The 27,983-nt window shown below is 46.5% G+C and overlaps 2 protein-coding genes and 1 long non-coding RNA gene across 4 annotated transcripts; 1 reads left to right on the top strand and 2 right to left on the bottom strand.

Moving 5' to 3' along the window:
• Positions 1–21: 21 nt before the first annotated feature.
• Positions 22–2,534, bottom strand: LOC122494948 (insulin growth factor-like family member 3). Of its 2 annotated transcripts, none has more exons than XM_043600528.1 (4): positions 2,406–2,534; positions 955–1,008; positions 599–878; positions 22–430 (listed from the first exon to the last, which is right to left on the bottom strand). In XM_043600528.1, the coding sequence occupies exons 1-4, from the start codon at positions 2,428–2,430 to the stop codon at positions 427–429; spliced, it is 363 nt and encodes a 120-aa protein (XP_043456463.1). In that variant the 5' UTR covers positions 2,431–2,534; the 3' UTR covers positions 22–426. The 2 variants fall into 2 exon arrangements, with proteins under 2 accessions (XP_043456463.1, XP_043456464.1); XM_043600529.1 differs by having other exon boundaries at positions 599–866; positions 2,406–2,533.
• LOC122494956 lies at positions 213–22,146 on the top strand. The gene is made up of 3 exons (XR_006300302.1): positions 213–317; positions 3,451–3,454; positions 21,905–22,146. It is a non-coding gene; the product is annotated as an uncharacterized LOC122494956 (long non-coding RNA).
• LOC122494946 (insulin growth factor-like family member 3) lies at positions 19,843–27,978 on the bottom strand. Its single transcript, XM_043600527.1, has 4 exons — positions 27,687–27,978; positions 20,797–20,850; positions 20,393–20,660; positions 19,843–20,206 (listed from the first exon to the last, which is right to left on the bottom strand). The coding sequence occupies exons 1-4, from the start codon at positions 27,703–27,705 to the stop codon at positions 20,173–20,175; spliced, it is 375 nt and encodes a 124-aa protein (XP_043456462.1). The 5' UTR covers positions 27,706–27,978; the 3' UTR covers positions 19,843–20,172.
• Positions 27,979–27,983: the final 5 nt, after the last annotated feature.

The following is a 27,983-nucleotide window of genomic DNA, read 5'->3' as shown; positions in this document are numbered from 1 at the left end:
GCTTTCTAAATTACACAGGCCTTGGGCTAATTTATATTTTTTATTTGTCTCCATTTCAAAATACACATGCAGATTTTTCAAGAGTTTCCATCCCATCCTGTTCACCCTAATACTCAAATCCCGCGCGTCTTCCTCAAAACGTCCGTCAAGGAGATGGGTAACATGCTTATTTTACAGGTGAGTGACTGAGGCACAAGGAGTTGAAGGTCGTGGGGGAGTCTCTGAGTGTTCAAAGATGGGCAGCACGGGGACCAGCAGGCAGGTTGCAGGTCAGGTCAGTTGGCTTCTCTGTTTTCCTGCCAACCCTGCAGGGGGCTGTGGGGGGGGGGTGGTGGGGAGGGCGGGAAGCTGGTGATATATGCGGGTCTGTGCTGGCAAATGCAAAGCATTCCATTTTTGTCAGGAGCTCGCCTAGAGAGGTTTCCTTCAGCTGCAGAGAAAGAAAAATTAGGAAATTATGAGACGGAGACAAGGAAAAGAGTGGGAAGTTTCCAGAAATGGCCGGAGATAAAAATAACAGGAAGGGGATCCCCCCAGAACCCTCTGTGTCCCTCATCCCTGCTTCCTTCCCTCAGCCGCGAGCAGTTGGGGCCTTTACCTGGGGCAGATCCTGGAGATGGGCGACGAAGGGCACTGGGACTGGGTACCCAGGACCTTCAACTTCACAACAAACCTCTTGGGGCCAAAGGACTCGGGACAGCAGAGCTCCAGGCAGGGCCAGAAGGTGCAGTTGGGGCCACATTGGCGAGTCCGGTTCAGGGGCAGGATGGTGTCATCGCTACAGCAGTGCTGCAAGGGGTCGTAGACCTGGTCCCCACACCGAGGGGCGGGCTGGCACAGCCACAGACCTGAGCCCGTGGGGGCATCTGGTGGAGACACTGATGGTGGGCGTCCAAGGAGGGACAGATGCCCAGGGCAGCTTCCTCCCTCCCCATTCTCTCTCCTTGGTCTTACCTGCCACTGCCTTTGAACCCTGGAGGAAGAAAATTGTTATGCAGACAGGAACTCCTACGGGAAAAATAAAGTGGGCTCTTTTCCAGTCGGAATTCCCAATTCACGCCTACACAACACCAGGCCATTCTCAGATACCAGCGGGTGTCTGAGAATTCAACTCAGTCCTGACACTGTCTACCCAGAGATAGCATCAGCTCCTAACAGGTTAAGGGCTCAGTCCCGCAAGACTGTCCCCCACCCCTCACCGCAGACACTAGTCACAATCCCACCTGGGCTGTCACCTGTGCCTCTGACTCACCGGCTACAGATTGGAGGTTCCAGTGACCTCCTTAGGTTCGTCCGGCTTGCTGGAGCAGCTCACAGAACTTGGGGGAACCCCTGCTTATGTTATCGGTTTATTAAAAGCTCTGATAAAGGATATGAATCAGCAGCCAGATGAAGAGATGCACTTGGCAAGGTCTGGGGAAGGTTCCTGAGCCTCTCCAGGCATACCATGCTCCCCAGTCTCCACCTGCTTACCGACCTGGAAGCCCTCCAAACCCAGTCCTTTTGGGTTTTTATGGGGCATAATCATGACTGATTAATCATGACTGATTAATCATGGGTTTTTATGGGGCTTCATTGCATAATCATGACTGATTAATCATTGGCCATTGGCCGATTCGGTCTCTGGCCCTTCTCCCCTCCCAGGAGGTGGGGAAGGTGAGAATGAATGTTCCCCTCCTTCGTCTGCCTGCTTGGTGCTCCTGGCTACCAGCTCCCATTCTTGGGTGGGGTTCAAAAGTCGCCTTCCTTTCACTTTTATGGCTCTGAGTCATTTTCAGGAATTTGTGAAGACCAAATGTACGTGAGAAATACATTTTGGTTATCTGAATGATCAAGGAGGAAATCATTATATCTCAAGGAGGAAAGTGGGGTGGGGAAAATGGCCGTGGGGTCCTCAGGGAAGGCAGATGAGTAGGGAAGAAAGCCAGGTTAGGGTGGTTTAAAGGTACGGATTTTGGGGGGTGGCACCTGGGTGGCTTAGTTAAGCGATCAACCCTTGATTTCAACTCGGGTCATGATCTCATGGTTCGTGGGTTCGAGCCCCACCTCGGCTCTGTGCTGACAGCACGGATCCTCTCTCTTCCTCTTTCTCTCTCTCTGTGCCCCTCCCCCCTCAAGATAAATAAATAAACATTAAAAATAATAATAAAGGTGCAGAATTTGGTTTGGGGCTATCCCTGCAAGGGAGCTAGCTCAAACAGGTCATGAGCTGCTGAGGCTTTCTGGGGGACGAGTATTAAGGGGAGACTGGGCTCCCAGACAGACAGAAGGTTTATGGTTTGTTAAAGAACGGAGCTGTTTGTCAGAGGTGCTTCTGAGGTGGCCAGGGGTGGGGAGGAGACTGGGATGACGTTGGGGTGTGGGAACTGCATGGGGGATGGGGTGAGATTTGGGGTCCTCCTTACCTAAGATACACCTTCGTGGTATCATCGCTTCTGAAGAGGGTGTAGGCCAATGAAGGAGAATGATCAGGACTGGAACGTTTTGCAGCCAGCTGGCCCAGCCTTTACTGACCCGTTTCTGATTGGGCAGTTCAGATCAGGCCACTCCTAAGCTCCCCAGCAGACTGTTTGAGAATCACCGGCAAGCACATAGTTTCCTTAGGAGGGGATTGATTGGCTGGTCTGCCCTTAGGTGTGAGCTACTGAAGACTGACTCATTGCTCGCTTCCTGGGCCGCTCCAGACCTCGGCGGACTCAGCATGGCCCTACCCTAGGTTGAGCTTCTCAACGATTTCCATCCTGGGCTACGAGGGGAGTGAAGACTCGCTCCATCATAGTGACACCCGTTCCACGCCCCCGGGCCCAGCCCCATCCACATCCCTGCTTCAGTTTCCAAACTCGTGCCCGGTGCCATACCTCTCTTGGTTCCGACTCCAAACCGAACCCTCTAAATTTTTTTAAGTTTATTTCTTATTTAGTAATCTCTATACCCAACATGGGTCTCGAACCCACGACCCTGAGATCACGAGTCTCACACACCTCCACCCTTCCAACTGAGCCAGCTGGGAGCCCCCTAATTCCCTAAATACTACTGTTGGTCATATACATAATGCAACACGTGTGAGCTCAGCCCCCTTTATAGCCTGACTGCATCTGAGCCGCCTGATCTAAAGAACCCTCTTCCTGTTCCTCCTACCCAGGAAATACCCACATTCCTGAGAACACTAAACCCATCTCTCCCAAGAGATGCATCCCCTCTCCAGCCAGAGACCTATATCCCAAGGCACCTGAACACAGAGGACTTGATTTCATCCTGGATCTGCTCTTAACCTTTCCCTGAGCCTCAGTGAGGACAGAGACCCCCACAGCCTTCCCCTGCCTCAGGCTGGGCTCCCAGGTGGACCTGCGGCTGCCCCATCGGCCCCCCGCCCCCCCATCCCTCTCCTCTCCCACTGGCTCTCGTTTGTTGTCTAGACCCTCACCCGTGTCTGCCCACTTGGAGCCCTAGGTGAGTCCAGAAGGGACCAGGAAACTCGGGGTGGGGTGTGGCTCCCAGAGGGCCCAGGCTGGGACCCACCTGCCCTGCTGCTTGGGCCACACCAGCTCTGTCTCCTCCAGTGTCCACTAGGTGGGCACTCACCTAGTGTTGTGCCAGCCACACATGAGATGGGGGGACGAGTTCTGACTCCATGCAGCACTGTGTAAACTTCATCCACAGTCTGCTCCAAGCAATGCTGCCCCAGCCTTAGGCTCCCAGAATTACTTCATGGTTAAGGTGAAGGTCACTCGCTGTCCCCTCCTCCAGGGGTGGGGTTTGTCACAGATGAGCATCCCTGCTTGACATCTGTTTAGGGCAGAAATGGAGAAGGATTCTTGGGAGGTCAGGACCTGTGTCTCTTTTAAGTGGAGACCCACTCCTCAGTCTAGATTTGCCCCGGGTGGGGGGGCAGCCTTGGTGGGATGCTGTGTAGGTATTGGGGGAGGACAAGGCCACCAAATCCCTCTTGCTTCCCCATGACCAGTGTCATGGAGGCCACAATCGCTAGCTGATCTGCCCATACCTCCCTCTTAAAAGGGAGTGGGTGGTCTTCACCTCCTCCTCCTCCTCAGATTCATTTCTCTGCCAGGTATGGGCTAGAGGTTAATACTATCATGGGTGTGCTGAGAAGGTATATAAAGGGAGATCTGGCTCCCATATTCTAGAATCCAGAATCTGTGAGATAGGGGCGATCGTGTGTGTGTGTGTGTGTGTTCACCCGCACGTGTTTTCAGCATGGGCACCCTGAATCCCTTGGATCCAACTGAGTAAAATTCCCATCCCAGTCTCGAGGTTCCAGGTGCCTATGTCGACTTCACAGATGATGTAGGACAGGGACACATCCCTTACCGTGAGAGGCTCTGGCAAGGGGTGAGCCCAAGTCACAGGTAGTGGGTCTGGACTGGACGAATAGGAGCAGAGTGCCCCTGGCGGGCATTGGGTGAGGCGCAGGGGCTGCTTTGAGCAGGGACCAGGGAGGAGCAGCTCCGGTCAGAGAAACTGACAGGTGTCTGCGTCCTGATAGTAAATGTTAAGCCCATTCCTAAAAACAAGAGCTATAGGGCACCTGGCTGGCTTAGTCGATTGGGCGTCAGACTTCAGCCCAGGTTATGATCTCACACTTCCTGAGTTCAAGCCCCGCCCACATCAGCTCACTGCCGTCAGCGCAGAGAACTCTTCCCATCCTCTGTCCTCTCTCTCTCTCTCTCTCTCTCTCTCTCTCTCTCTCTCTCTCCTCTCTCAAAAATAAATACATAAACATTTCAATTAAAAAAATAATAAGTTACTCTCATTTATCATGGCTGGCCTTGAACTCATCTTATTGCCCTGCTACGGGTCCTCATTCAGCATTTCCTAGGACACGACTGGAATTACTACTATCCATCCCGTGTCTGGAAGCTGGAAATTTACAGGGGAAGAACAACAACAAATGTAAGATGAATTTCATTAAGAGAATATTAAGTTCCAACAAGGAAAGGGAAAAAGAAAGGACGGAGAAAAACAAAACCTAAAATAACCCGGAGCTTTCAGATCTGGCCCTAGATCGAGATTGGCCAGGAGCATCATTCAGGATCGAGGGAGCTCAGGTGTGAATCTAGGGTTCGGGAGGGGCAGAAACCCGAGGGGGAGATGCCGTCTGCGATCTTCATCCCCCTCATCTGCCTCACGTGGTCGGGAAGCTTGGGAAGCACAATCCTTCCCTGTGCTCAGAGAAGCTCTCTGGTGGTTTGGAATGGTGCATTGGTCCATGAGCATAAATAAACCAGAACAGATGTTTCAAAATCCGAGACCGAAAAAAGCCCGTGATGAGCCAGAAATTCGAGACCGCGCGCAAATAGACGGTAGCTGACGCTGGATTATGACCAGGACAAGTGTTCTGCAAAGACTCTTGAGAGAGAAATGTCATGCCACGGGGAAAAATTCATCAGAGCTTATTTTTATCTAAATGCGGGAGCAAGTGGCAAGTAAAACAGGCCAGCTCATCACCAGCAAGTGGCCTAATGAGTAAGTCTCTGCCCCAAAGATATAACTAGTCCAGTGACGTTTATAGACGGCGTAAAAAAAGAAAGATCTTGCTGAATAAAAGTTGTTTTTCCAAACTGACATTATTTATTGATCGATTGATTGGTTTGAGAGAGAGAGGGTGCAAGTGAACGAGGGGCAGAGAGAGAGAGAAGGAGGGAGAGAGGGTAGTGGGGCTCACCTGGGGCCCGTGTTTTTACCCGATGCAGGCCTGGAGCTCACCCGATGCAGGGCTCATGCTCAACCGACGACAGGGGACTCGGACTCACCAACTGTGAGATCATGACCTGAGCTGAAGTCGGATGCTTAACGACTGAGCCACCCAGGCATCCCAAACTGACTTTAATGAGCTAAACTAACTGAGGTGTAGGACATTGTATTGCTTTGCCTGGGTGAAAAAAAATAGAGAAAAAACAAAGGTAGGGGGGAAATGGTCATAAATGCCATTACTCCTAAAAAAAATTACAAATAGCTCATAAAAATGAGAAGGAAGAAGGGAGCCTTACAGACAAACCAAGAAACAGAGGTATGTCATTGCAAGGCTTAAAATGAGAAAAAGTTGATGTTGGACTTGCGGGGGGGGAGGCCACACCTGGAGCGGATGCTGGAGGTGGGTGGTTGGATGCTTAATTGAATTTCTTACACTTTGGTTCATCTTGTTATTATGCTAATCTCACACATTCCTGCTGTGTCACAGAATTGTTTTGGACTCCACAAGTTGCTGTAAGCCTTCTGGATGTAGGATGGGAGGACAGGTCCTTACACATCTTGATTTTGGACTCCATGCAAAACCACTCTTCAGTTGTGTGAATTAGGAAACTTACAGTCAGGGGCGCCTGGCTGGCTCGGTCGGTGGGGCGTGCGACTCTTGATCTCGGGGTTGTGGGTTCGAGCCCCACATAGGGTGTAGAGATTACTTAAAAATAAAATCTTAAGGGGCTCCTGTGTGGCTCAGTCGGTTGAGCATTGGACTTCGGCTCAGGTCACGATCTTGCGGTCTGTGGGTTTGAGCCCCGCATCAGGCTCTGCACTGACAGCTCAGAGCCTGGAGCCTGCTTTGGATTTTGTGTCTCTCTGTCTCTCCTCCTCCCCTGCTCGTGCTCTGACTCTTTCTCTCTCTCTCTCTCTCTCTCTGAAAAATAAACATTAAAAAAAATTTTTTTAATAAAATAAAATCTTAAAAAAAAAAGAAACTTACAGGCAGATTGTCTAGTGGTGGGCAGTCCTTGAAGCTGAGAATTGACCCCAATTTATCACGGTGCCTGATACTGATGGGTTACAGAACATCAGTGTGTTGATCATTAGATGTTCAAAAACAGAATACTGAAATATTGGGATAAATTAAAATAGTAAATATAACTGCAAAGTTTTCCAACTTTAAAGCTTGATATTGGGGTTTGAGATTATGGGTGCACATCAGGAAAGAGGTATAGTTACTGTTCCATTTTCTATTGACAAAGAAAGGGAGAACTGTGTTTTATTACCTTTGTGAGGCATTTGTATATAGAAGCCCACGGAATAAAAGAACAGATAGTATGTTTCCAAATAATCATAGTGGAGAAAAAAGGTAAAAGACGTGTGCATTTGTGTGAGCATACGCGTGCACACACAGACCCACAGATACGGTCTATTCAAGAAAAGTAAGTACATTAAAAAAAAAAAAAAAGGAAAATCATACTATGTAGAAAAAAAGTTAAATGCCTTAAATAAGACCAGACACATTGGTTATCACAATATGTGAATAAAATAAATTCTGTGGAATATCTCTTTTAAAAAAAGGCAAAGAAAGCTGAATACATAGCTATAAATACAGATACATGGGGTAAATGTAATATAAAGCAAAGCAAGGAAGATCACATTAATATTTAATGAAGTATAACTCAAAGCTATAATTTTCTCTTTTAACACTTAAAAGATTTTTTTTTAAGTTTATTTATTTATTGTGAGAGAGACAGAGACAGTGTGAGCAGGGGAGGGGCAGAGAGAGAGGGAGAGAAAGAGAATCCCAAGCCGGCTCTGCACTGTCCCCGCAAGCTTGGGTTAAGGGGTTTTGGAATATTACTCCCTGCCTCCCCCCTTTCTCAATCCACTCAAGTTCTAAACACTTGGGAAAAGGGAGAGAAAAATCTAATAAAACAATGGAAGGATCTAAACCACATTCAGAGGCAAGCCAGTGACTTAAGGAATCCCTTTCTCTGGGACCTATTTCCCTTCCCCTGAGTCATAGTCTCTGGTTTGGATTGTCGTCCGGATCTAGATTTTAAAAGCTAGTCAGCTCCCAGGAGAGGCATTCCTATTCTAAGGATATTTCTCCCCATGTTTCTATTTTGTTGTGTACTCATTTTTGTAATGCGTAAGCTTATAAAAATTTGGGAAAGGTAGGTCTCAGCACTCAAACCTTCCTGGAAGCTTTCCTCACATTGTGGTTTACTTGTGTATTTCTGTAGGATTTCTCTATTTCTTTTTTTTTTTTTAATGCTTATTTTTAATTGAGAGAGAGAACATGAGCAGGGGAGGTGCAGAGAGAGAGAGGGAGGGAGGATCGGAAGGAGGCTCGGCACTGACAGCAGAGAGCCCAATGCGGGACTCGAGCTCATAAACTGCGAAATCATGACCTGAGCCCAGGTCGGGTGCTCAACCAGTTGAGCCACCCGGATGCCCCAGATTTCTCTATTTCTTATAAAGGAAAGGAAGAACCAGACACTCAGAACCCGGGTGGGGTTGCTCCCAGACCGGCCAGCAGGGCTCTCCCTGGTCCTGCCTGGTGTTCTTTAAATCTCTCACCAGAAGGAGGCGCTGAGTCCCTGGGGAGAAGCAACATTCCCTGCAGCCTCTTCTGGCTCTTCCCTGATTTACCAGCAGTGTGGGAGACGCCCTGTGAGCATCTGGGCCTCATTTTCATGAAGGAAAAAAACACTCTATTTAAAACATGAGCCCAGCGGGTCCCTATTTCTGGAGAAGAGAGTTTCTGTTTCTCCCAAATGCTGGTGGTGGTAACTGATCAAGAATCCACGTGAATCTGTGTCAACCTTTATAGAACATAGATTCCGATTCGTGGGCTGTGAAAACAATAGGAAAGTACCCGTGATCCGGTCTTTCGCGGTTTCTCAGATTTGCTCAACAAAATGCCTCCTGGGTCAGTGTTACTTGGAGCTGAATGGAGGAGGTGGCAGGGACAGACCTCTGCTGGGGCCTGCAGGCAGGTAGGTGGTCACGCTGCACTTCTGTCCATCAGGTGTCCCTGGGACCACAGACCTGGGTCCTCAGCCTCCAGGTCAGTGTAGTCAACCGACTGGCGGCCTCATTCGTATATTTATTTAAGTGAAGCAAGCCTCAATATATTGGTTCAAGTATGAATACTAGCAGAAACTTGGGCTTTGTATTTCATCAGATGGAAAATGTTTCCTTAAAAAAACAAAAACATTGGGGCGCCTGGGTGGTGCAGTCGGTTAAGCGTCCGACTTCAGCCAGGTCACGATCTCGCGGTCCGGGCGTTCGAGCCCCGCGTCGGGCTCTGGGCTGATGGCTCGGAGCCTGGAGCCTGTTTCCGATTCTGTGTCTCCCTCTCTCTCTGCCCCTCCCCCGTTCATGCTCTGTCTCTCTCTGTCCCAAAAATAAATAAACGTTGAAAAAAAAAATTAAAAAACAAAAAAACCCAAAAAAACCCAAAAACATTTATGGTACTTAAGAATACAGAAATTCTATTTTTGCCATTACTGCCAAAGCAGTAAGATATTAAAGTAAGAAAGCTATGCACAATTACAAGTTTCTTGCTGAAACAGGACGTAGCAACCGTTTATGAATTCTTGGAATATGTCCAGGACCACTTTGTTGAAATAACACTGCAAGGATAGAATATATTGACCAAAAGAGAACGTTACCTTACCAAAAGGGATTTAAAAAAAAAAAAAAAATATATATATATATATATATATATATATATTTTTTTTTTTTTTTAATGTTTACTTGTGAGAGAGAGAGACTGAGTGTGTGTGGGGGAAGGGCAGAGAGAGGGGAGACACAGAATCCCAAGCAGGCTCCAGGCTCTGAGCTGTCAGGACAGAGCCCAACACGGGGCTTGAACTCATGAACTGTGAGATCATGATCTGAGCCACCCAGGGGCCCCTACTGAAGGAGATTTTTAACCGATTTCTAGTGCAGAATGCAATCTTTCCCCCTGTAGCTCTACTTCCTTTATGGCTTCCTCCTTTAAAAATTCTGAAGACTGGCTTTTTAATGCTCAGTTCCCGGGCTGGCTCGTGGCTCAGTCAGTTAAGCGTCTGACTCTTGGTTTCAGCTGAGGTCGCGATCTCGCAGTTGGTAAGCCTGCTTGGGATTCTCTCCCCGTCTCTCTCTGCCCCTCCCCTGCTTGTGCGCTCTCCCTCTCTCAAAATAAGTAAATAAACTTAGAAAAGAAAAAAAAAGACTCAGCTCCAGAATGTAACTACACTTGCCCCTTGAACAATGCAGGGGTGAGATGCCAACCCCCTGTGCAGTCAAAAATCATGTATAACTTTTATGTCCCCAAAACTTGACTACTAATAGCCTATGGTTGACTGAGAAACCTTACTCAGAACATAAACAGTTAACACATATGTTGTATGTTCATTGTATTATAGACTGTATTCTTACAATAAAATAAGCTAGAGACAGGAAAATGTCATTAAAAAAATCATGAAGAAGAGACACCTGGGTGGCTCAATGGGTTAAGCGTCCGACCTCAGCTCAGGTCATGATCTTGTGGTTTGTGAGTTTGAACCCCACGTTGGGCTCTGGGCTGACAGCTCAGAGCCTGGAGCCTGCTTCAGATTCTGTGTCTCCCTCTCTCTCTACCCCTCCTCTGCTTGTGCTCCCTCTCTCTCAAAAATAAATAAACATTAAAACAATTTTTTAAAGTAGAAAAAAAGAAAATCATGAAGAACGGAAAAGACGTTCATAATGTCTGTAAAAAAAATTTATAGTACTGTATAAATTTTATAGTACTATAAAAAAAATCCACATGTAGGTAGGCCCGTGCACTTCAAATCCGTGTTGTTGAAGGGTCTACTGCAGATAGCTTTAAGTACACAAAATAGACATGTAGTGATAAGTTGTATTGGTAGAAATGAAGAAAAGGGTTTTCTATATATGAGGTCATGGCATCCACAGAGACCATCTTACTTGTTCCTTTCTGGTTTGGATGCCCGTTATTTCTTTTTCTTGCCTAATTGCTCTGGCTAGGACTTCTGGTACTATATTGAAATGAAGTGGTAAGAGTGAGCATCCTTGTCATGATCTCGATCTTAGAAGCTTTCAACCTTTCATTATTGAATGGGATGTTATCCCTGGGATTGTAATTTACAGCCTTCGTTATGTTGAGGTATATTCCCTCTATTCCTAATGTGTTGAGAGTTTTAAGTTTATTTATTCATTTTCAGAGAAGGGAGGTGGGGAAGGGGCAAAGAAAGAGGGAGGGAGAGAATCCCAAGCAGGCTCTGCACTGTCAATGCAGAGCCCTATGCAGGGCTCGAACCCATGAACTGTGAGATCATGACCTGCGCCAAAATCAAGAGTTGGCCACTTGGGGTGCATTGGGTGGCTCAGTCGGTTAAGTGTCAGACCTCAGCTCAGGTCATGATCTCGCGGTTCATGAGTTCAAGCCCCACATCGGGCTCTGTGCTGAACAGCTCCGAGCCTGGAGCCTGCTTTGGATTCTGTGTCTCCCTCTCTCTCTGGCCCTCCCCCACTTGCAATCTGTCTGTCTGTCTCTCTCAAAAAATGAATAAAACGTAGAAAAAAAAAAAAGACATTTAACGAGCCGAGACACTCAGGTGCCCAGAGAGTTGTTTTTTTTTAAACCATGAAAGAGTGTTGAATTTTGTCAAATGCTTTTTCTGTTATCTGTTGAGATGATCATATAATTTTATCCCCCTCTGTTTTTTTGTTTGGTGATGGTCACACAGCAGCATGCATGTACCTAATGTCACTGAACTGTACACTTTTAAACAGATAAGGTGGCAAATTTTATGTTATTTGTATTTCACCACCATAAAAAAATTGGGGAAAAAAACCCTTTATTTTAAAAATAGGCCTATCTTTAACTGAACAAAATTTAGACTATAACAGCAGTATGAGATTCATTCTTCAAATAAACAATGAATCAAATGATGGGTTTTTTTTGGTGGGGGAGGAGGGTGATAGATGAGAATTTTTCCTACAAAATTATTTCACGTCTAGCTTTTATTTATTTATTTATTTTTATTAAAATTTTTTTTTAACGTTTATTCATATTTGAGAGACAGAGAGAGACAGAGCATGGCGGGGAAGGGGCAGAGAGGGGGAGACACAGAATCTGAAACAGGCTCCAGGCTCTGAGCTGTCAGCACAGAGCCCGACGCGGGGCTCGAACTCACGGACTGTGAGATCATGACCTGAGCTGAAGTCGGATGCCCAACCGACTAAGCCACCCAGGCGCCCCTCACATCTAGCTTTTATAACCTAAGTCATAAACTTAATTTTTGGAAAATTATTCTAGGGTGCTGACGAGGTCCCCAGAGACCTCTCTTACTCCTTTGATCCCTGTATCATACTTTTTTGAAGGCTCATCATGCCATTATCCTTGTGGATGATAGTTTATTCAAAAGTTAACTAGTCAGGGTGCCTGGGCGGCTCATTCAGTTGAGTCTCTGACTTTGGCTCCAGTCATGATCTCAAGATTCATGAGTTTGAGCCCCACATTGGGCTCCATGCTGACAGCAAGGAGCCTGCTTGGAATTCTCCCTCTCTCCTTTCTCTCTCTCTTTGCCCCTTCCCACTCATACTGTCTCTCTCTCTCTCTCTCTCTCAAAATAAATAAATAAACTTAAAAAAAAAGTTAACTGGTCTGTCTCTGTCAGATACCAGTTGGTCAAGGGGTTTGAGTGGGATTCCATCACTTTCCCCACCCCTCCCCCCCCACTTGGCTTTCAAAGACTTTTTGTAACCAAGCGTCTTTCGTAAGATCTGCAATTGCACCTTGCATCAGAGGGTCACAGAGAGGCTGGCCCATAAGGAAGTTTCTGTGGTGAGAGAGGATTACACACTAGTGCTGAACAGGGACATACGTGCTGGTGGGGACTACTGCACTAAGGGTCAGTTTAATATTCTTGTGACAACAGCTTTTATTTCCCCATGCAATCTGGTAATTGCAGGACTCAGATAATGAACCCTGATAATGAGGACTCCCGCAGCCAAGAACCTAGTGGTTTGGTAAATGTCTGCTGCTATTATAGCAAACAAACAAATTTTGTGATAACCTGCAAATACTACAGATTTCTCTATTACGTTAAGCTGTGACATGAGTCCTTGTCTTTTTTAATGTTTATTTCTTTTTGAGCAAGAGCTCGAGAGCAGGGATGGGGCAGAGGGAGAGGGAGGCACAGAATCCGAAGCAGGCTCCAGGCTCCGAGCTGTCAGCACAGAGCCCGATGCGGGGCTCGAACTCACGAACCGTGTGATCATGACCTGAGCCGAAGTCGGACGCTCAACCGACTGAGCCACCCAGGTGCCCCCTTTTTTCTTCAGTGCTAATTCTGAGTCCACTAGCACTTCCTCCTTGTTACCTCTGCCCCTGGATTCAAACAAGCCATGCACAACTGCCTCAATAATTGCCAAGGCTCCTTGAACCCATTCACACTGGCAATACTCTACTCCTCACATCTTACGCGCGCACGGCAGCCAGAATGGCCGCTTCACTCCACCTGAACGCCTCTACTGGTGTCCCGTTGCCTTTTGGAAATCAGGCAAACCCTTCATCATCCTAGAAGGCCCTGCCTAATCATGCCCCTCAGCAGTGTATTTGGCCTCCTCTTAGTTCTCCCGATGTCCAGTCTTCCTTTCTCATCTGAGGGCCTCCTCACTCGCTTCTTCCTCTGCCCAGAATGTTCTCTCACCTGTTCCTCAGAACGAAAAAGCCCTTGGTCCTCCAGATTCCCTCTCCTGCCCTACCTTGAGAGCCCCTCCCCCCCCCATTGTCACTGCCTCCACTGTCTTCATTGTATGTATTTTCGCAGATGGCCTGTCGGTGTCTTTTGTCTTTCCGCCACGCTGTGAATCTGCTTGGTCTGGTTTACCTGGCATTACACACTGTTGACAGATCGACAAATGTGTCGAGTAAACGAACTGCCTGTATCTTCCCTACACAGAATTCTACCACAAGTACATTTCCCGTGAAAAAAAGAGGAAAGAGCCACAGAAAATCAAGACCACATTTCACAAATGTGTTCTAAGGGTGTCTCAGTCTCCGTCTCAGTGTCTTGGCTCCGGAAACCACACTGCATGGCATTTTGCAAGACGGAAACGGCTCTTTTCAGAATCATCCCTTTAAGTCCTCCGCGAGAGGACCTCCACATTGTCTTGATACCTGTGTCCCTGTTGAACCACCATTCCTACCAGAGGTTCTCTTAGAAATCCCTCTCTGCGTGTGTGTGTGTGTGTGTGTGTGTGTGTGTAAGTATGTATATCTACCCTTTTTTGTCCTTCATTTTGTTAATGTGGTGTATCACATCTTTTACTCGTGTATGTTGAACCACCTTTGCAGTGCAAAAATAAATCCCATCTGGGGCGCCTTGCTGGCTCAGCTGAAAGACCACGCAACTCTTGATCTTGGGGTCATGGGTTCGAGTCCTGAGTGGGGTGTAGAGATTACTTAAATAAAACCTAAAAATAATCCTATTTGGTCATAGTGTGTGACCCTTTTTATGTGTTTTTTTTTTAAGTTTATTTATTTATTTAGAGAGAGTGTGTGAGTGGGGAGGGGCAGAGAGAGAGAGAGAATCCCAAACAGGTCCTGTGCTGTCAGCACAGAGCCACATGTGTGGCTCAAACTCACGAACCGTGACCGTGAGTTCAAGCCCCGAGTCAGGCTCTGGGCTGATGGCTCAGAGCCTGGAGCCTGTTTCCGATTCTGTGTCTTCCTCTCTCTGCCCCTCCCCCGTTCATGCTCTGTCTCTCTCTGTCCCCCAAAAAATAAATAAACGTTGAAAAAAAAAAAACTCACGAACCGTGAGACTGTGACATGACCCAAGATCAAGAGTCAGAGGCTCAGTTTCAGACTCTGTGTCTCCCTCTCTCTCTGCCCCTCCCCCACTCGCACTCTGTCTCCCTCTGTCTCAAAAATAAGATAAACATTAAAAAAAATTAAAAAAAAAAAGAGTCAGAGGCTCAATTGACTGAACCACCCGGGTGCCCGCTTTTTATGTGTTGTTGAATTCAACTTGCTGATGTTTTGTTGAGGATTTTTGCATCTGTTTCATCAGGGATATTGATCTGTAATTTTCTGTTAGTGTCCTTGTCTGGTTTTGGTATCAGGGTAACACTGGCCTTGTAAAATGAGTTCAGAAATAATTCCCTCTCCTTCAGATTTTTGGAAGAATTTGAGAGGGCTGGCTGTTAATTCTTCTTTCAACGTTTGCTAGGATTCACCAGTGAAACCATCAGGTCATTATTGGTCTCTTCATCATTTCTCTTTCTTCACGATTAAGTCTTGGTAGGTTGTATGTTTCTAGGAATTTATTAATTTCTTTTAGGTTACTCAAATTGTTGGCATATACTTGTTCATAGTAGTCTTTTAAGAACCACAGTGTTTTCCTGGTGTCAGTTGCAATGCCTCTTCATTCATTTATACTTCTGCTTATTTGAGTCCTCTTTTTTTTTCTTGATAGTTCAGCTAAAGGTTTGTCTGTTGTGTCTGTCTGTTTTCCGAAAAACCAACTCTTAGTTTCATTGATTTTTTTTTTTTGTATTGTCTTTCTAGTCTCCATTTCACTCATTTCTGTACTGATCTTTGTTATTTTCTTCCTTCTGCCAACTTCGAGCTTAGTTTGTTCATCTTCTTCTTGTTCCTTATGGTGTAAAGTTAGGTTGTTTACTTGAGATCCTACTTTCTTAATGTTGGCTTTGATCACATTCCCTCTTAGAACGGCTTTCGCTGCCATCCCATAGGTGTTGGTATATTGTGTCTCCATTTCTGTCTGTCTCAAGATGTTTACATCCCCCCCCCCACTTTTCCTGAGATATAATTGACGTACATCACTGTAGAAGCTTAAGGTGTACAGCATAATGATTTGACTTACATAAATTGTCAAACAGCTACTGCACTGAGTTTAGTTAACATGAGTGAAAGCGGGGCACTTGGGTGGCTCAGTTGGTTAAGGATCTGACTCTTGATTTCAGCTCAGGTCGGGATCTCACGGTTCCTGATTTCGAGCCTGGAGTCGGACTCTGTGCCGACAGCATAGAGCCTGCTTGGGATTCTCTCTCTCCCTCTGTCTCTGCCCCTCGCCCACTTGTACTCTGTCTCTAAAAATAAATAAATAAAACTTAACAACAACAACAACAAAAAAGAAATACTCTTTTCAGCATTTCTTGAAGGCAGATCTACTGGTGATCAACTCCCTCAGCTTTTGTTTGTCTAGGAAAAAGTCTTTATCTCACTCTTTTCTGAGGGACACCTGTGCTGGGTAAAGTACTCTTGCTTGGCAGATTGTTTTCCCCCCAGAACGTAGAATATGTCGTCTCATTCTCCACCATAGACTTAGGCAATTTCCCTTATTTGTGAGGAGTTTTTTTCCCTTGCTGCTTTTAAAATTCTCTTGATCTTTGATTTTAGGCAGTTTTATTATAATGTATCTTGGAGAACATTTCTTTGGGTTGAAATTTGGGGGAGTGGGTTAGGAGCTTCATGAACTTGGATGCTTGAATCTCTCCCCAGATTTGGGAAATTCTCAGCCATTATTTTGTTAAATAAGCTTTTTGCTCTTTTCTCCCTCTCTGTTACTCCAATGATGCATTTTTTTGTTTTGTTTTGATGGCATCCCGTTGTTCACAGGTTAGGCTTTTAAGGTTTTGTTGTTTTTTTTTTTTTCTAATTTTTAATTTTATTTTAAATCAGTCTCTACCCCCAATGTGGGGCTTGAACTCATGACCCCAAGATGAAGAGTTGCATGCTCCTCAAACTAAGCCAGCCAGGTGCCCCTCACAGTTTAGTTTTTAAAACTCTTTTTGGGGGGCATCTGGGTGGCTCAGTCAGTTAAGTGTCTGACTCTTGGTTTCAGCTCAGGTCACGATCTCACAGTTCATGGGTTTGAGCCCACGTCGGGCTCTGTGCTGACAGTGTGGAGCCTGCTTGGGATTCTCTCTCTCCCCTCTCTCTGCCCAACACCCACGTGTGCTTTCTCTCTCTCAAATAAATAAACCTAAAAAAAACTTTTTAACTCTTTTTCTTTCTTTTTTCTTCTTTCTCCTCTGATTAGATAATTTTGACTGACTTGTCTACCACTTTACAGAGTCTTTCCTCTGCTTGATCATGTCTGCCACTGATGCTCTCTATTTCATTTTTTTCACTTCATTCATTCACTTCTTCAGCTCTGGAATTTCTGTTTGGCTCTTATGATTCCTATTTCTCTGTCAGACTTTTCACTTTGATAGTGTATTGTTTCCCTGAGTTCATTGAATTGTCTTTCTGTGTTTTCTTGTAGCTCATGGAGCTTCTTCAAAACAACCATTTCGGGGCACCTGGTTGGCTCAGTCAGTTGGGTGTCTGACTTCGGCTCAGGTCATGATCTCACAGTTTGTGAGTTCGAGCCCCGCGTCGGGCTCTGGGCTGATGGCTCAGAGCCTGGAGCCTGCTTTGGATTCTGTGCCTCCCTGTCTCTGCCCCTTCCCCGCTCATGCTCTGTCTCTGTCTCTGAAAGATGAATAAATGTTAAAAAAATTAAAAAAAAAAAAAGCCCAACCATTTCGAATTCTTTGTGAGGTAAATAGCAGGTTTCCATTTCTTTGTGGTCAGTTACTAGTTACTAGACAGTCATTGTGTTCCACTTGCAGTGTCCTGTTTCCTTGACTTTCCATGTCTCTTGAATCCTGGCATTGCTGTCTTTGCATTGGAAGAAGCAGTCACCTCTTCCAGTCTTACTGACTGGCTTTGGGAAATACCTTCCATCGATCCTGTTAGGGATTCTGAGGCTTTCTTAGACCTTTTCTTTTTTATGTTTTTAAAATGTTACTTTAAGTTCCTTTATTTTTGAGAGAGAGACAGAGAGCAAGTGGGGGAGGGACAGAGAGAGAGGGAGACACAGAATCCGAAGCAGGCTCCGGGCTCTGAGCTGTCGGCACAGAGCCCGACGCGGGGCTTGAACCCACGAGCCGTGCGATCATGACCTGAGCCGAAGTCAGACGCTTAACCAACTGAGCCACCCAGGTGCCCCTAGACCTTTTCTATGGATACTCCTGCTCCACACTACTTGTTCCTGCTTTGGGTGAAATTCTTTTTTTTTTTTTTTTCAATGTTTATTTATTTTTGAGAGAGCGAGCAAGTGGGGGTAGGGGCAGAGAGAGAGAGAGAAAGGGAGACACAGAATCCAAAGCAGGCTCCAGGCTCCGAGCTGTCAGCAAGGAGCCTGAGCGGGGCTCAGACTTGGCGAGCCGTGAGATCATGACCTGAGCCAAAGCCGGACGCTTAACCGACTGGGCCACCCAGGCGCCCCTGGGTGGAATTCTTAAAATTGGGTGCCTTCTCTTGATACTGCAAAGGCAAGCCAGGTGCTGACAGCCTCCCATTTGTTTTCCCTGGGCAGTGCTGAATGCCCGAGTTTGTGTGCCTTCTAGCCGTCCTGCAGAGCTGGATCAGTGTCCTACGTGTGCTCTCTAGCTGTATGCAAAACCAATGTGAACTGGCTGCCCCCCTGGGGCATGCACTAGGATGAGTGTGGGGGGGGGTGGGTAGAGATGCACACGGGATTGGAGGTGCCTGTGGGCCACTTGGAGGGATCTACAGGTGAGGCATCCCTAGTCGCTCACGGATGGGCTTCCTGGTGGTGTGTGCAAAGTAATTCGTAGGATCTGTAGCACCTTTATGCCCTCAAGACCCTAGCTTCTCTTCTCCCAGCCTCTCCCCGTTCCCCAGTCATGTAGCACATCTCTGATTTCTGGATGGGGTAAGGAAGAGGTTAATCTCTTTGGCATCATTCCACACAGCTGGGGAAGCCACGTGCTTACCCACAGGCTCTCACCTTCCCCATGGGAGAAACCACAGGCTGAGAAGGTCTCTCCAGGCGCTCAACTGTGCTGCCTTGGGGAGGTGTAATGAGAATCGGGTGAAATGGTTTCTCTTACCCTTTCCAGTGTGGCCAATCTTAGCTTTCCTTTCCCCTTCCTTCCTTCCTTCCTTCCATCCTCCCTTCCTTCCATCCTCCCTCCCTTCCTTCCTTCCTTCCTTCTTCCCTCCCTTTCTTTCTTTCTTTCTTTCTTTCTTTCTTTCTTTCCCCTCCAGTGGTGTGCTGGAACTTCTGTGTTGGACCCCAGATTTCCACAAAGGCAGCCTTGTTTGTGGGTGTTACGACTTTGTTAAATTAACAGTTGTTAAGCGGAGCATGGAGGGCCAACTAGCTGGTAAGCCAAGGTTCAATTAAAGATCACAAGAGAAATTGAAATAAATAATTTGTTACAGGTTCTAGAAGAAGTACCTGGCAAGACGCAAGGGGCCACATGAGGTGGTCAAGGCAGGGTGCAGGCAGAGAGAGAGAGAGAGAGAGAGAGAGAGAGGCAGGACTCTGGGCACATGCCTTTATTTAGGTCTATGAGTGGAATGTTTTGGGGTCCCTGGGCTAAGGCCAGATTGGTCCATTTAAACCATAAAGGGCAGTGTTTCGGTAAGGTCCGCAGGGATCTTATCTAAGGGGCACCCAGGGGAAGGCCCTGGGGGGTAAGGGAGACTGTTGACCTTAAGGGCTGTTAGGGAGATCAGGAACTTAGATTTGCTTCTGACTCAGCAGGCTTTTATGTGGGGTATGCACTTGCACGGGGGAATGGGGGAGGGTGCCAGTTTAAGGTTCCCTGAACGCTGCTTGGCCAAATAAAAAGGATTTTGAGGCACCAGCACCGTGGAGTGGCTGAGCTAAACTCTCGAATGGTAGGTGATCGTCAAAATCAATGCTCTTTGAGGGGAAGATGGTAGAAAACTTCCATTTCACCATTTTGATGACACTTCTGTTACTCCTTCAGGTAACTTAGGGCAATCAGAAATCCTCTTTCCCAAGGGCTGGACACAGAACACTGTAGTAATCTCTCTTGGGCGTTATCTCTAAGGGTGAAGCCTATGAGCCTTACTAGATCCTTCCACTCTGCTCTTGCAAGAATGAAGACTCTTTCCCACATGCCATTAGCAACTTGAACCATAATGAACTCAGCAGCTAGGAGTTGCCCAATAGGCCTACTGGCACCTGTCATATCTCTTAAGTTAGGAGGCCATACAGAAGTGCAAGCAAGTCTGATACATGCTGGAAAATCTTCTCCAGAGAAGTTACGAGTCTGAAGAGCACATTGTTTTTGCAGCAGAATCCCATGGATATTTAATAGCAAAAGGGGTTTCCTAGAGCCACCAAAGAATCACGGGTGCCTATGGTACACGGCACCTCCGTGAGGTGATTGATTAGCACGTATCAGCAAGGGTGGTGAATCAGGACAGAGGGACCGAAGGACAAGGGAGCAGTGACAGAGATAATGGGCAGACGTTAAAATGGAGCACACTGGGAAAACCAAGTGGCAGTCAGCTAAGGTCTCTCCAAGGTGGAAATCCCAGGCTCTTCATTGCCCAGATGCTGATGCCTGCCCCAGCCTTCCTTTCCAAGCTGCCTTAGTGGAAATTTATTTTCTTCAATATCTTTCCAAATGAGAAAACGTCTTTCTGCTGCAAAGAAGGAGGAACCAATAAATTATGAAGCACAGACAAGGGGATGAATGATAAGATTTGCGTCCCTGCTGGAGATTAAGTGAGCAGGGTGTCCTCAAAAGGAATGGCCTAGACACCCACACTCCCTTCCTCCTTTCTCCTCATCCCTACCCTCTTTTCCTCAGCCAGGGGCAAGGTCCTTACCTGGCACAGTCCCCGGAGATGGGGGAGGAATAGCATTGAGACTTCACGCCCAGAACCTTCAACTTCACAACATACTTCTTGGGGTCAAAGGACTCAGGACAGCAGAGCTCAAAGCAGGGCCAGAAAGTGCAATTAGGGCCACAGAGGTTGGTCCGATTCAGGGGCAGGATGGTGTCATCATTACAGCACTGCTCCAAGGGGTTGTAGATCTTGTCCCCACACCTGGGCGCCTGCTGACATAGCCACAGCCCTGGGCCCATGGGGGCATCTGGGCAGAGATTGCTGGTGTGAGCCCAAGGAGGTCCCGGCACTAACTCCCCCAGTCAGGAGCCCTCTGTGAACCGTGACCCCACTTCCCAAGGGGAGCCTCGTCCCTCTTCATTCTTCCCCATCCTGGTACTCACCTGTGACAGCCTTTGAGTGCTGGAGGAGAAGAAAGACTAATACACACACAGGAGCTGGAGGAGAGGGAAAGGAGGTTGAGGATGGGGCTGGAATGCGGCCACTGGGTTGACTGGCCTCAGGGAGGGCAGGCCAGTATGGGGAAGGCTTGGCTCCAGATTTGCTCTACAGGCTTGGGTTTGGGGCCACCTCTGCCTAAGGGCTAGTTTCTGATGCATGTAAGAGTCTAGACAGCTGGGTCTGAGCAGCCCGGACCCTTTAAAGGGGAGTGAATGCAGGAAAAACTTGGGATGCCATAGCTTAGGATTCTAAGAGTGCAGTGGAGTTTCCCAGGTGGGAGAGGGGGTGGGGCAGGTGTTAAAGATATCCAGAGGATGGAAAGGAAGAGGAAGGAAGCTGGGGTAAGATTGACAAGGAGAGAATTTGGGTGCAGGGCTGCTTTGGGGATACGGCTGGGCTTGAAAGGGTCTTGGACTTGGAGCTCCCCTTACCTGTATTGCGCCTTCTGCCCCCCCCCCCCCACGACTAGGGATGGAGTTGGAGAGATGCAGGAAATGGGAAAGAACGGAGGCGACCCGAAGGGTGTTTATAAATGCAATCACGTGACCGGGTTAGTGCCCAAGTTCACGCATTCCACAGCTGTCCTTGCTTTGAAAGCACACAGAGGCAGGTAACCATGAGATCATACGGATAAAACAGGAGGCAAAGGTCTGGGTCCATCTTCTATGACTTGCAGATGGAAAGTGTCCTCTTCCTCCATAACCTGAGCCCCCACCTCCTGGGCTACCGCATATCAGATAGTGAGTGCGGTTTCCTCCGTGTGGTGGCCCCAGTATTAGTGAGGATGCAGAGAGGATGGCTTGTCCATTTGTTTTAAGTTTCCTCCCCTACAAAACACCTGCCATTTCTGTGTCTCCCAGGTACCTTATCCTTAGAACTTTCAAGCAACTCTGTCCCAAACCACTTTATTTACTCTCTGGAGAGCTATTTGGGACCCTGCTCACGGTCATCACGTGATCTAGCAGAAGGGCGCAGTCTCCATGAACTCGAGGCAGGGAACCAGAGGAGAGTGACAGTTTGCGGATTTCTCCCCCCATGGATCGTTGTGAGGATCCGAAGAGCATATGGCTCAAGGGCAGATCATAATAATGTTAACGGTAAGTAACGGATGGCATGTGAGGTGGCACTTGAGCGTGCAGCCCAGGTAGAGGGAAGCTTAGGGTAAACTGAGGTCTTTGGATCTGGACACTCCCGATGGGCCCCACCTGTCAGCTTGTTTGTCTAATGTGCTTTTTAAAAAATGTTTACTTATTTATTTTCAGAGGGGGCAGAGGGGCAGAGAGAGAGGGAGAGAGAGAGAATCCCAGGTAGTCTCTGTGCTGTCAGTGCAGAGTCCCATGCAGGGCTCGAACTCATGAACTGTGAGATCATGACCTGAGCCTAAGCCAGGGGTCGGACACTTAACCATCTGAGCCACCGAGGTGGCCCTAAGGTACTTCTGAGATGACCCAGTACTAGAGGGGAAACTACTGGCCAAAATCAGTTTAGGGAGTAAAGCAAAACTGGGGAGGTGGGACCTTTACTAGATGTGGCCTGCTTATAAAAATTCAGGGAAAGATCTGAAACCCCTTTATGATAATAGTCATTTCTGAGATGCATCTATTGAATTGGTAAAGTAATACCAGTGGCTTTTTGTCATGTCCTTCGTCCCTTTAAATTTCATTTTAAAAATTGGGGCGCCTGGGGCACCTGGGTGACTCAGTCGGTTGGGAGTCTGACTTCAGCTCAGGTCACAATCTCGCAGTTTGTGAGTTTGAGCCCCACATCGGGCTCTGTGATGACGGCTCAGAACCTGGAGCCTGCTTCAGCTTCTGTGTCTCCCTTTTCTCTGCTCCTCCCCTATTCACGCTCTGTCTCTTTGTCTCTATTGAGAGAGTAAATAAACTTAAAAAAATTTTAAACAAATTTTCACTTAAAAAATTTAAAATCCCCAATACTTTTTTCCCTTGGGATTTTTCTGCCTTCTGGGCTTTTTTTTTTTTTTTTAAATGTTTAAAAATATTGGCATGATAGTTCAGTTCTTTACCAGTGACCTAGGTGTAATACAGTTATTGTCACTGGAACTTAGCGAGTATTAGTCATGCACGTGTGGGGAAATATGTTTGGGTATGTATGCTCTTGTGAAATCAGAGCTATAAGAGTAGGTGGTTAGAGTGCTGATGTGTTGCTCTCTATGGTAAGAACTAATTCTGTTGCATCACACACGCGGTTACCAATCACTTTTCTTCCCTTTTACAGTGCAAATAAAGGTTTTGAGTTCTAAACAAACAAACAAAAAAGATACATAATCCAGCAATAGCTGGAGACTTCAACACCCCATTTTCAATAATAGAACAAAACAGCAGATAGATGGTCATCAAGAGTATAGAATACTTGGGGGTACCTGGGTGGTTCAGTCTGTTGAGTGTCCGACTCTTGATTTCAGCTCAGGTCATGATCCCAGGGTCATGGGATGGAGCCCTGCATGGGCCTCTGAGCTGAACATGGAGCCTGCTTGAGATTTTGTCGTGTTCTCTCTCCCTCTCTCTCTCTCTCTCTTTCTCCCTCTGCCCCATCTCCCCAACTCCTGCTCTCTTTCTCTTAAAAAAAAAAAAGAATATAGGATACTTGTAAAAGCACTAGAAGCCAATTAAACCTAACAAACATCTGTAGAACACTTCAAAATAGCAAAGTACACATTCTTTCAAGTACACGTGTAACATTCTATAAGCTCTACCATATTCTAAGCCATAGGAAAAGCCTCAATAATATAAAAGGATTGAAACCATACCAAGTACGTTCTCTGACCACAGTGGAATTCAAGGAGCAGTAAATAACAGAAGGAAATTTGGGAGGCTCACAAATATGCAGCAATATAAGAGCCAGTTCCTAGTAAAATAACCAGTGGGTCAAGGAAATCTAAAGTCACAAAGGAAATTCAAAAATGGTTTGAGACAAATGAAAACGAAAACACCATGTATCAAAACATGTGGCACACAGCTTACAGCAGTGATGGCAGAGAATTTATAGACGTAACGCCTATTTGATAAGAGAAGAAAGATCTCAAAGCAATAATTCAGTCTTCTGACTGGAAAAATAAGAGCAAACAAACCCAGGGGAGCAGAACCAAGGAAACAGTGATGATACCAAGGAAAGTAAATGAAATGGAGAATAGAAAAAACAACACGGAAAATCAATAAAATTAAAAGTGTGTTCTTTGAAAAGATTAACAGAGTCGACAAAACTGTAGCTAAAATGACCAAGAAAAAAAACCATCCTTAAATTAATGCCAATCATTCATAAACTTTGAAAAAGAATGTTGGGTTGTTTTTTTGTTTTTTTGAGACAGAGAGAGCATGAGCAGGGGAGGGGCAGAGAGAGAGGGAGACACAGAATTCGAAGCAGGCTCCAGGCTCTGAGCTGTCAGTACCGAGCCCGACATGGGGCTCAAACTCACGAGCCATGAGATCATGACCTGAGCTGAAGTCAGACACTTAACCGACTGAGCCATTCAGGTGCCCCATAAATTTCAAAAAATAAAACAACAGAACTTCCCAACTCAGTTTATGAGGCTAATATAACCCTACTATCAAAACCAAAGACAGGGGCGCCTGGGTGGCACAGTCGGTTAAGCGTCTGACTTCAGCCCAGGTCATGATCTCATGGTCCATGAGTTTGAGCCCAGTGTCGGGCTCTGTGCTGACAACTCGGAGCCTGGAGCCTGCTTCGGATTCTGTCTCCCCCCCTCTCTCTGCCCCTCCCCTGCTCACACTCTGTCTCTCTCTCAAAAATAAATAAACATTAAAAATTAAAAAAAAATTCCACTTACAATAGTACCAACAATAATAAAATGCTTGTTAATAAATTTAACAAGGGGAGCGCAGAACGGGCACACTGAAAACAATACAGCTGTTGAAAGAATTTCAAGAACGTGTAAATAAATCGAGCTCCATAAATGTACATGAGTTGAAAAATGTAATACTGGTAACACGCCAGTGCTCCCAAATTGACCTATAAGTTCAACGCCATTCCTGTCAAAATGCTAGCTGGTTTCTTTGCAGAAATGAGCAAGCTGATCCTAAGATTCATACTGAAATGCAAGGGACCCAGAGCAGCCAAAGCAAAGAACAAAGTTGTTGAACTGATGCGCCATCATTTCAAAGCTTACTCCAAAGCTATACTAGTTAATTCCGTGTGGTATTGACCTAAGGGACTCACATGTAGATCAATGGGCCGAATCGACAGTCGAGAAATAAACCAGTGTAATTACGGTCAATTAAATTTCAACAAAAGTGCTATGGCAATGAACCAGGGAAAAGAATAATCTTTTCAACAAATGGTGCTGGGAAAACTGGGTGTCTGTGTGCAAAAGAGAAGAAGGATGTGGAGAAGAAGAGAAAGAAGGATCTCTCCCATACCATACACAAAGATTAACTTCACATTGATCATAGACCTAAATATAAGAGCTAACACCATAAAATCATTAGCAGAAAACAGTGGAGTAAATCTTAATGACCTTGGGTTTAGGCCATGTTTTCTTGGCTATGACATCAAAAGCACAAGAGACCAAGAAAAAAAAAAATAGAATTTATCAAAATGAAAACCTGTGTGCTGCCCACAAAAATATCAAGGGAGTGAAAAGACAATCACGTAATGGGAGGAAGTATTTGTAAATCACATATATGATAAGAGGTAAGTATCCAGAATTTGTTGAAAAACTCCTAGAGCTCAATAATAAAAGACACCCCAGTTTAAAAGTGGAAAAAGTATCCACTTTTCCAAAAGGACGTACAGACAGCCAGTCAGCACATGAAGAGACGCTCATCACTGTTCATTAAGGGAGTGCAAATTAAAACTATAGGCTATCTCTTCACATCCACGAGGGTGGCTGTAATAAAAAGAAAAGTGGAAAATCACAAGGATAGGGAAGGAGGTGGAGAAATCTGAACCCTCGTACATTGCTGATAGGAATATAAAATGGTTTAGCAACCGTGGAAAACAGTTTGACAGCTCCTCAAAGAGCTAAACATAGAATTACCATTTGACCCAGAAATTCTACTCCTAGGTATATACCCTGAAGACGTGAGAACAGGTACTCAAATACACATATACACATGTTCATAACAGTACTATTCCCAGTGCCCAAAAGATGGGAACAGCCCAAATGCCCATTAAACAATGCATGGATAAACAAATTGTGGTATATAGACAGGGTGGAATATTACTCAGCTATAAAAAGGAATGAAGTAGGGGCACCTGGATGGCTCAGTTGGTTAAACATCTGATTCTTGATCTCTGCCCAGGTTATGATCTCATGGTTCATGAGTTCAAGCCCCGCGTCAGGCTCCGAGTGCTAAGTGCACTGCTTGGGATTCTGTCTCTCTCCCTCACTCTCTGCCCCTCCCCAACCCCCCCCTCAAAATAAATACACTTTTTAAAAAAGGAATTAGTACTGGTAAATTCTACAGTGTCAATAAGCCACAAAAATATTATGCAAAGGGGAAGATGAAAGTAACATAAAAAGTCATGTATGGTATGATTGATTCCCTTTAATTTTTATGTTTATTTATTTTTTGAGACACAGATCAAGCTGGGGAGGGGCAGAGAGAGAGGGGGGGAGAGGGAAACCCCAAGCAGGCTCTGCACTGTCTATGCAGAGTCGGATGTGGGGCTCAAACCCACAAACCATGAGATCATGACCTGAGCTGAAACCAAGAGTCGGATGCTCAACCGACTGAACCACCCAGGCACCCCTGATTGATTCCATTTAAACGAAATATCTAAACTAGTAGGAAAATCCATGGAGACAGAATGCACATTGGTGGTTGTCAGGGGTGGGGATGAGAGCGAATGAGCAGCTAAATGGGTGTGGGGTGGGCTCTCGCTGGATTCCTAGGGTGGCTTGGATAAAAAGCAATTCTGGAAGGTGGTTGGGCTACTCTTCATTCAACTTGAGCGAGAGGAGAAGAGAGGGGAAGGAGAAGGGGGGAGGGGCAGGAAGTACACAGAAGGAGTTGCTGGAGACTCGTAGTTACCCAAAAGGAAGTGTTATGAACACAGCAGGCATTGCTCATCTGAATGGACCATAGATGACAAAACTCCATCCACTTCTCCTTCCTCCCTGAGCCTGAATGTGAATAGACCCCTCACATGGGCACAGATCCTGGTGCAATCGAGCCTCATGCCTGGGACCTTCAACCTCCCAGCAGCCTGTTCTGAGAGCTCAAGGACTTGGGAAAACAGTGCTGGAAGCAAAGTCAGCAGGTTCACCTGGAACCCCCGAGTCAGGCCCCCTCACCACAGCACTGCTCCATGGGGTAACAGGGGTCTCTACACCTGAGCACCAGCTGTGCCATCCACAGTCCAGGATCTGGGGGACTCAGAGCTGGATTGGATTCCGAGGATTAGTCTGGGACCTCTGGAGCCCCTACCTCCATCCATAGTATCATCCCTTCTTCCCTTCTCGCTACGCCTGCTCTCACCTGCGATTCCCTCTGAGCCTGAGCTCAGGAGTTCAGAAATCCAGACAGCAGCTGAGAAGCAGAAGGGGAACGCAAATAATGCGAGAGAGGAGCCTTCTGGTCGCCACCAGGGTGCACAACGTGACGTCACTGACCTCCTTTCGCTGTTGGGAACAGCTCAGGGTGGATGTTGACTCAGGGTGGCAGGGAGGGCCAGGGGAAGAGCTGAGTCTAATATTTTTGCAGGTTAGGACCGATGAAGTCAGAGATAACCTGGGGGTGATTACCAAGTAGGAAGCCAAGCATGGGTGGGCAGGAGAGCATTAGGTCTGAGGTTCAGAGGTGCATTAGGGGTGTGATGTCACAGAAGCTTGGGGCTGGAGTGCCCTTACCAAGGGTCCTGGGCACCATGGTTCTCGATACAGCTCCAGGGCAGTCGATGGCAGGGCAGCAGAAGAGCTGGGTCTGGGGCCTTATACAGAGACTTCGATAGACACCGTTACCCACACCTGGGGAACCTACTCATCTCACATTGCAACACAGGAGGCAGTGCTGCTAAAAGGGGAGGGGCATGAGGACTCCAGGTGAGTGGAGCCTACCTTCAGCCTCCCCAGGAAACACCTGCGACTAAGGATGGAGGAGCTGAATCCATTTGTTATTTTTCAATTTTTTTAAAGTTTATTTATTCA

This window comes from Prionailurus bengalensis, chromosome E2 (assembly GCF_016509475.1).
Source record: "Prionailurus bengalensis isolate Pbe53 chromosome E2, Fcat_Pben_1.1_paternal_pri, whole genome shotgun sequence".
NCBI lineage: Eukaryota > Metazoa > Chordata > Mammalia > Carnivora > Felidae > Prionailurus > Prionailurus bengalensis.
Note: the sequence above shows the minus strand (reverse complement) of the source record. Positions and strands in the feature narration are given on the sequence as shown.